The following is a 9,260-nucleotide window of genomic DNA, read 5'->3' on the forward strand; positions in this document are numbered from 1 at the left end:
TGGGGACATTAATCCCAATCCTGGTCCTCCACATCAGCTCTCATCCTATTTGTGCAGGTCACACCGTGATATCTCCAATCTAATTTCTGTTTCTCTCCTCCCCTCTCCTTCCCTGCTTTTCTCTTGCGCTCTGTGGAATGCCCACTCTGTCTGTAACAAACTTTCCTACATCCATGACCTCTTTATCTCTCGTACTCTCCATCTGCTTGCCCTAACTGAAACTTGGCTTTACCCTGAAGATTCTGCTTCAGTCGCGGCCCTATGCCATGGAGATTATCTTTTCTCCCATACTCCTCGCCCGGTTGGCCGCGGAGGTGGTGTCGGGCTACTACTTTCACCCTCTTGTAGATTTCAACCTCTTCTTCTACCTCAGTCTCACTATTTTTCTTCCTTCGAAGTCCACTCCATCCGTCTATTTGCTCCTCTGCCTCTCCGAGTAGCAGTCATTTATCGACCCCCTGATAAGTCCCTTTCTTCCTTTCTCACTGACTTTGATGCTTGGCTTTCCCTCTTTCTTGAACCTTCATCTCCTTCCCTCATTCTTGTGGATTTTAACATTCATGCTAATGATCCCTCTGAGTCTTATGCTTCGCAGTTTCTTGCTTTAACATCCTCTTTCAATCTTCAACTGTGCTCCACTGCCCCCACTCACCAGAATGGCCACTGTCTTGATCTTATCCTCGTCTCAAACTGCTCACTCTCCAGTTTCTGTGCCTCAACGCTTCTCCTCTCTGACCATCATCTGATAACTTTCACACTTAAAACATCCTCCTCCCCAGTCCCGTCCAATCTTAACCAATACATTTAGGAATCTTCAGGCTATTGACCCTTCTACTCTATCCTCCAATGTTTCAAATCTCTTCTCTACCACTATGTTATCCATGCCATCTACTCTCCCTTAGAGATCCCATGTACTTGTCCCAAGATCTCTTGAATTCAAATACTGTTTTTGTCTCTACCGTTTCCACCAGGAGGCTGTTCCACAAATTCATCACCCTTTCCATGAAGAAGTATTTCCTCAGGTTACTTTACATTACATTTCATTACACTAAGGTCTTGCCCGCTACAACCAACAAGTTCTAAGCAGACAACATAAAGAAAAAGAGCATAATGCAGAAAAATTACACAAAACAATCTCAATCTAAATTAAAATAAGCATCTCAAACACATTTTCTAAACAAAATAGTTTTCAGTAATTTCTTAAACTCACAACAATGTTCTGTGTGCCTCAAAAAAGGAGGAAGACAGTTCCAACTAGAGGCAGCCTGATGTTTTTTTTTATTTGTTGCATTTGTATCCCACCTCTTTGCAGGCTCAAAGTGGCTTATAATACATCATGAGTAGTAACTAAGATCAATGAAGGCGAAGAGCCTTTAATTTGCGAACAGAGAGAAAATCTACAAGAAATACACTTCTAGTAGCTCTGCCATGATTTCTATTGAAAAATGTAAAATGATTGATTAAATAACTTCTGAGTCTATCCCCTTTCACCTTCATCCTATGAGCTCTCATTCCAGAGCTTCCTTTCAATTCAGACGACTCCTGTGCATTTATACCACAGAGATATTTAAACATCTCTATCATATCTCCCCTCTGTCGCATTTCTTCCAAAGTTATTGAGTTCTTTAAGTCTGTCCCAATATGTTTTATGACGAAGACTATTGACCATTTTAGTAGCCGTGCCCTCTGGACCAACTCCATCCTGTTTATACCTTTTTGGAGATGTCTCCAGAACTGTACACTCTATTCTAAATGAGGTCTCACCAGAATCTTATATATGGGCATCACCACCTCCTTTTTCCTACTGGCCATTCCTCTCCCTAAGACCCAAGCATCCTTCTAGCTTTCGTCGTCACCTTTTCTACCTGTTTGGCCACCTTAACATCATCACATCACATGCCATCACATCCAAGTCCTGCTCCTGTTTCATGCACAAAAGTTTTTTAGCTCCTGAACTGTACCGTTCCCTCAGGTTTTTGCAGCCGAAATGCATAACCCTGCATTTTTTAGCATTAAAACTAAGCTGCCAAATTCCAGACCATTCCTCTAGTTTCACTAAGTCATTTCTCATGTTTATCCATACCCTCAGGAGTGTCTACACTATTGCAGATTTTGGTATCATCTGCAAAGAGGCAACCCTTACCAGACAGCCCTTCAGCAATCATCGAGCCTTGTGGCCCACCACTGGTAACATCCTCTTCCTCAGAATAAGCTCCATTTACTAGTACCCTCTGTCTCCTTTTACTCAACCAGTTCCTAACCCAGTCAATCACTTTAGGGCCCATACTGAGGGAACTCAGCTTATTTACTAAGTCACCTGTGCGGAACTGTGTCAAAGGCTTTGCTAAAATCTAAATACACCACATCAATCCAACTCTCTGGTCACCCAGTCAAAGGAATTAAGCAGATTTGTCTGACGAGACCTGCCTCTAAGTGAAACCATTTTGCTTTGGGTCCTGTAATCCATTGGATTCCAAAACCTTTACTATTCTCTGTTTTAAAAGCATTTCCATTAATTTACTTACCACAGAAGTCAGATTTACCAGTCTGTTATTCCCAACCTCTTCCTTACTCCTGCTTTTGTGGAGAGGGACCACGTCTGCCCTTCTCTAGTCCTCTGGGAAAAGCCAGTGGAGCCACTAGAACTTTCCCGAGTTTCTTCAGTACCCTTGGAGGTATGCCATCCGGCCCCACCACTTTGTCCACCTTATCTTAGCTAGCTCCTCAAGAACACAGTTCTCTGAAAATTGTTCAGCTCCCTCCCCATTCATTTTTGTCTTCTGCTGTCCTGCTTCCAACCCTTCAGCTGTGAACACAGAACAGAAATATCTGTTAAGCAATTCTGCCTTACCTTTATCAGCTTCTACATATTCCTCCCCTTCACCTTTGAGTGTCACACAGACAGAAAGAGAGAAAGTGTCCATCCAGGTTACACCAAGGTTTCTGCTTTTCTTTCCACTAGTCATGATGACATCATTTAGCATGAACTGGACTTTGGGTCTGTAGGATCCCATCTAATTGCTTTTCTGCTCTATTGCCATGATGCTACTGGAGTCAATTTGAATATATATTCTGTGGGCATCTATTGCAGTGAACAGTTTATAGACTGCAGGTAGACGAGTTTTGGATCTGTAATTTTTGTGAACATTTCTTGAATCTCCCCTTGTGGAGTTAAGTCTGGCAGCCTGATCAATTTATTTTTGCAGGCAGTCTGCCAGGTCTTGATGGACTGATGTTAACTGAACCAAAATCTGGAAACTCCATTTGGGCCAGGATTCTATGTTTATTTTATTTCATATACCGCTTAGGACTCTAATCTGCTTTCCAGCTCTTTTGTTATTTCAGGCCATTCCATAACTCTGATGGTTGCCTTTTCCAAATTCTCCTGTGTGCAATGTAACCATTCTGCTTCGGGTCCTCATACTCCCCCTTTTTAGAGTGAGGGCAATGGAATGATAACCAGGGAAGCCTGGTTCAAATCCCACCACAGCACCTTGTGATCTTGGACAAGTCATTTAACCATTGATTCTGGAAATACAGTGGGGGAAATAAGTATTTGATCCCTTGCTGATTTTGTAAGTTTGCCCACTGACAAAGACATGAGCAGCCCATAATTGAAGGGTAGGTTATTGGTAACAGTGAGAGATAGCACATCACAAATTAAATCCGGAAAATCACATTGTGGAAAGTATATGAATTTATTTGCATTCTGCAGAGGGAAATAAGTATTTAATCCCTCTGGCAAACAAGACCTAATACTTGGTGGCAAAACCCTTGTTGGCAAGCACAGCGGTCAGACGTCTTCTGTAGTTGATGATGAGGTTTGCACACATGTCAGGAGGAATTTTGGTCCACTCCTCTTTGCAGATCATCTCTAAATCATTAAGAGTTCTGGGCTGTCGCTTGGCAACTCGCAGCTTCAGCTCCCTCCATAAGTTTTCAATGGGATTAAGGTCTGGTGACTGGCTAGGCCACTCCATGACCCTAATGTGCTTCTTCCTGAGCCACTCCTTTGTTGCCTTGGCTGTATGTTTTGGGTCATTGTCGTGCTGGAAGACCCAGCCACGACCCATTTTTAAGGCCCTGGCGGAGGGAAGGAGGTTGTCACTCAGAATTGTACGGTACATGGCCCCATCCATTCTCCCATTGATGCGGTGAAGTAGTCCTGTGCCCTTAGCAGAGAAACACCCCCAAAACATAACATTTCCACCTCCATGCTTGACAGTGGGGACGGTGTTCTTTGGGTCATAGGCAGCATTTCTCTTCCTCCAAACACGGCGAGTTGAGTTCATGCCAAAGAGCTCAATTTTTGTCTCATCTGACCACAGCACCTTCTCCCAATCACTCTCGGCATCATCCAGGTGTTCACTGGCAAACTTCAGACGGGCCGTCACATGTGCCTTCCGGAGCAGGGGGACCTTGCGGGCACTGCAGGATTGCAATCCGTTATGTCGTAATGTGTTACCAATGGTTTTCGTGGTGACAGTGGTCCCAGCTGCCTTGAGATCATTGACAAGTTCCCCCCTTGTAGTTGTAGGCTGATTTCTAACCTTCCTCATGATCAAGGATACCCCACGAGGTGAGATTTTGCGTGGAGCCCCAGATCTTTGTCGATTGACAGTCATTTTGTACTTCTTCCATTTTCTTACTATGGCACCAACAGTTGTCTCCTTCTCGCCCAGCGTCTTACTGATGGTTTTGTAGCCCATTCCAGCCTTGTGCAGGTGTATGATCTTGTCCCTGACATCCTTAGACAGCTCCTTGCTCTTGGCCATTTTGTAGAGGTTAGAGTCTGACTGATTCACTGACTCTGTGGACAGGTGTCTTTCATACAGGTGACCATTGCCGACAGCTGTCTGTCATGCAGGTAACGAGTTGATTTGGAGCATCTACCTGGTCTGTAGGGGCCAGATCTCTTACTGGTTGGTGGGGGATCAAATACTTATTTCCCTCTGCAGAATGCAAATAAATTCATATACTTTCCACAATGTGATTTTCCGGATTTAATTTGTGATGTGCTATCTCTCACTGTTACCAATAACCTACCCTTCAATTATGGGCTGCTCATGTCTTTGTCAGTGGGCAAACTTACAAAATCAGCAAGGGATCAAATACTTATTTCCCCCACTGTAACTGTGAGAGTAATGAGGGCACTTCGCAAACTGCTTATGTACTTTGAAAGAATGGAAATGCTTGACAGTAATTTTCGAAAGAAATTAGATGGGTAGCAACTTTTTGAAAATTGGAGATTAAGTACATGCCACAGAAAGCAGCTGTGCATTGATTTGCTATTCTGTAGGGGTAGGCACACTGCGGACCTAAACAAAGCCCTGGAAAGAGTGAGATGCTGAAGGAAAGTGGCAGGCCAGCCACAGCCTTAGGTGAGGAGTTAGAAGACCTGGGAGTCAAACAAAGGACCCGTGTGAGCCCGCTCTCATTTGGATGAATGTTACGTGAGAACGGTTGCTGAACTATGTCCCACCTTGTATCCCCTCCTGCAGCAGAATATTTGAGTCTTATTACCCTGCAGGGTTGTGAATGCTATGTAAGTATATGATTTTGTTTTATGTTGGTCCTGTGCTTACTTTTCATAATCTGTATCTCTTGTCTTATGTGCTGGTCTTTTGTCCTTTCCTTTATTTTAACGGAGTTCTTTTATATTGCTTTTTTCTTTTTAATTAATCTTTATATTAGACTTGCCAAGCTATATTGTTCGTATAGGAAATTATTAAATGATAAACGATGTCTGGGGTGGAGGGGCGGTTGAAGGTATGCAAATCTGAACAGTAGCCACTAAGCAATGGCAATCCATGGAATGCTACCGCCAGGGAATTAAGGGCAGGATTAAGGCACAGGCAAGTGAGGCATGTGCCCAAGTCCAAATGATCCATCTCAGATGAACTAGTTTAATGACTCCCAAAGCAACCAGTGACCTCAGAGGTCTCTATTCTCCCTACCCCTCTTTAACTGCTGCCTCCCTTCTCTGTTTTTCTATGCAGCCAGATCCAGTCATGGCCTTTTAAAACATATTTATAATAGGAGGAATGCACATATCTAGGCCCCAGGGCAACCCAGCTGGAAGTACTCAGGTGTAGGAAAAGTGCAGTGTTTAGCCGCCACAGAGAGAGAAGCATAGATGCATTAGCACGTGTCACGGACACTGCACTGCTCTGTAGGATTCTTAGTGTGTTCAGAGTTGGGGTAAAGTGCACTTCCCACCAGTGCGATACCCACCTCACCAGCCACAGAAGCTGCAGCTGACTCTCTTCCACTGCCTCCGCCCGAACTCTCCTCCTGCGCATTGTCATAAGGGGGCCGAACCCGACGTCCCATCTTCACCACCTAAAGACAAGGAGAAGAATGAGAGTGCTAAGCACTGACCAGCCGCAAGAGTGAGCATGAGTGCTGCCTGGGCCTGAGAGAGAGAGAGTGTGCGAGTGAGTGCTAACCGCTGCCTGGAGAAAGAGCGCTTGCGCTAAGCACCACTTGGCCCTGAGAGAGCATGTGCTAAGCACTGCCCAAAGAAAGAAAGGTGAGAGCTAAGAGACACCCAGCCCTGAGAGATAGCGAGTGCTAAGTGCCGCCCGGCGAAGAGAGAGAGAGAGAGAGTGTGCTAAGCGCTGCCTGGTCCTGTGAGAGTGGGCAAAAGAAAGAGAATGCTAAGCGCCACCCAACACTGAAAGTGAGCAAGCTATGCGTTGCCCGACCCTGAGAGAGAACAAACACTAAGTGCTGCCCAGTCCTAACAGACTGAGAAAGAGCACAAGCACAAAGGGCCAATCAACCCTGAGAAAGATAAAAATAGAGAGAGAGCGCAAGGGCTAAGAACCGCCCAGCCCTGACAGAGAGAGTGCTAAGCGCCACTCAGCCCTGAAAGAAAGAGTGAAAAAGTGCTAAGCACTGCCCAGCCCTGAGAGTGCTAAGCACCGTCCAGCCCTGAGAGAGCGAGTGCACTAAGTACTGTCCAGCCCTGAAAGAGAGAGTGCTAAGCACCGCGTGAGAGAGATACTAAGCACTGCTCAACCCTGAGAGAGTGAGCACACTAAGCACTGTCTGGCGCAGAGAGAGAGATAGAGTGAGTGCTAAGCACCAGTCAGTCCTGAGAGAGAGGGTAAAGTTATGCCTAACTTGATAATTTTCTTTCCTTTAGTCATAGTAGATGAATCCAAGAACTGGTGGGTTGTACCCATCTACCAGCAGGTAGAGATAGAGAAACTAAAGTGAACTAAAGGGAGTTATATTAGACAGACAGCCCTTCCATCAGTTAGTATATCTCTATCTCCAGCAGGTGGTAGATGGATTCTTACCAGCTCCTGAGAGGCAAACTTGCTTGTCAGGTCCCTGCGTCACTCCGATAACCCCTTTCTCCCTGTGATACTCACTCTTCTTGTGGCTACTGTGTAACCTTCTTTACAAAAAAAATAAGAGAGAGACAAGAGTTCAGCCGGCATAGAGAGCTACATTTAGCTTTTTGTCTGTAAATGAGTACTGGAACATTTTAGGCAGTGAGCTTGTGACTGGGAGGCTCCGCAGCTGAGCGGCATGGAGTGGTGAGTGCAACTTTTCCTTTGTTTGCCTCTGTTCTCTCACCAGACTAAAAATATGTTACTGCTGTGGAGTGGAGGAGTGGCCTAGTGGTTAGGGTGGTGGACTTTGGTCCTGAGGAACTGAGTTCAATTCCCACTTCAGGCACAGGCAGCTCCTTGTGACTCTGGGCAAGTCACTTAACCCTCCATTGCCCCATGTAAGCCGCATTGAGCCTGCCATGAGTGGGAAAGCGCAGGGTACAAATGTAACAAAAATAAAATAGATACTACTGGAGATTCTACACGGAATGTTGCTACTATTGGAGACTCTACATGGAATGTTGCTACTATTGAGATTCTGTTGCTACTATTGGAGATTCTACATGGAATGTTGCTACTATTGAGATTCTGTTGCCACTATTGGAGATTCTACACGGAATGTTGCTACTATTGGAGACTCTACATGGAATGTTGCTACTATTGAGATTCTGTTGCTACTGTTGGAGATTCTACATGGAATGTTGCTACTATTGAGATTCTGTTGCTACTATTGGAGATTCTACACGGAATGTTGCTACTATTGGAGACTCTACATGGAATGTTGCTATTCCACTAGCAACATTCCATGTAGAAGGCTGCACAGGCTTCTGTTTCTGTGAGTCTGACGTCCTACGTGCAGGACGTCAGACTCACAGAAGCAGAAGCCTGCGCGGCCACATTGGTGATCTGCAAGGGCCGACTTCTACATGGAATGTTGCTAGTGGGACTCTGGGCAAGTCACTTAACCCTCCATTGCCCCATGTAAGCCCTGCCATGAGTGGGAGAAAGTGCGGGGTAGCAATGTCATAAAAAATAAACGCAGGATGCAGGGGCAGCACAGGATGTGCAGAGGCTTTAGTGGGGGAGGGTGTTTCTCTGTCTCCAAGCCCAAAGAACCCCTAAAATCAGCGAATCCGTCTAGAGATAAGTAAGTGATGGAGGGGCTGGATGTCTAATGTAACTCTCTTTAGTGCTTGGTCTGGTAGTAATAGTAGAGAACGAGCGAGAGCTAAGCACCGCCTGGCCCTGAGAGAGAGAGAGAGAAAGTGAGTGCTAAGCACTACCCGCGGCCTTAAGAGCCAGAGGGCTAAGCAGCGGCCTAGTACCGAGCGACGGTTTTCCCCGAACTCTATGGGCTCCTCCATGTCTTCTTCATGCGTTTAGACGTCACTTCCTCTTCCTGGTAAGCGGCATCGTATCCATAGCAACCAGCCCGCTCCGTCTCCTCCCTCCTCGTCGGGGGCGGGGCGAGTCCTCGTTGGCTCAGCGCACGCTCCACAATACTCTGCTTCTGTGTCTTATCTGCTTTCCTGGCGCCACATCATCACCTGCATCATCCTCCGCTCTGCCCACCCACCGTTCTCTGGCCATTGATTCTCCTCCTTTTCTCTTACTGCTCCCTTTTACCCTCCCCCACCCCTGCCCATCGGTTGTCTCCCTTTCCTACTGCGCCCCAGTGCCATCACCCTCTGCCCATTGATTTCCCTCTTATTGCTCCCCTCCCCTCCCCTCCTCCACCCCTGATCACCATCTGCCCGGCCTCCACTCACTCAGCATACTCAACCCATTTTTCAACTCTTCATCACTGCTCCCTCTCTGTTCACCCCCACCCTCTGCACATCAGTGCCCTCCTCCTATCTCACCCCCCAGAACAGCTATAGTTCATAACTCAGCTCATCTTCCTATAGCTCCCCT

General features: G+C 46.1%; 1 protein-coding gene across 3 annotated transcripts in view; it reads right to left on the bottom strand.

Moving 5' to 3' along the window:
- Positions 1 to 8,809, bottom strand: part of IFT43 (intraflagellar transport 43) — a 79,377-nt gene extending 70,568 nt beyond the window's left edge. Inside the window, exons 1-3 of one of the 3 annotated variants that reach the window (XM_030215013.1) lie at positions 8,672 to 8,716; positions 7,308 to 7,408; positions 6,235 to 6,342 (exon numbers count right to left, since the gene is read on the bottom strand). In XM_030215013.1, the coding sequence (XP_030070873.1) occupies positions 6,235 to 6,333 (99 nt within the window). In that variant the 5' untranslated portion in view covers positions 6,334 to 6,342; positions 7,308 to 7,408; positions 8,672 to 8,716. Of the gene's footprint in view, positions 1 to 6,234; positions 6,343 to 7,307; positions 7,409 to 8,671 lie in introns of all 3 variants that reach the window. The other 2 variants (XM_030215012.1, XM_030215011.1) reach the window with 2 other exon arrangements.
- Between the last annotated feature and the right edge of the window lie 451 nt (positions 8,810 to 9,260).

Source organism: Microcaecilia unicolor, chromosome 9, assembly GCF_901765095.1.
Source record: "Microcaecilia unicolor chromosome 9, aMicUni1.1, whole genome shotgun sequence".
Classification (NCBI taxonomy): domain Eukaryota; kingdom Metazoa; phylum Chordata; class Amphibia; order Gymnophiona; family Siphonopidae; genus Microcaecilia; species Microcaecilia unicolor.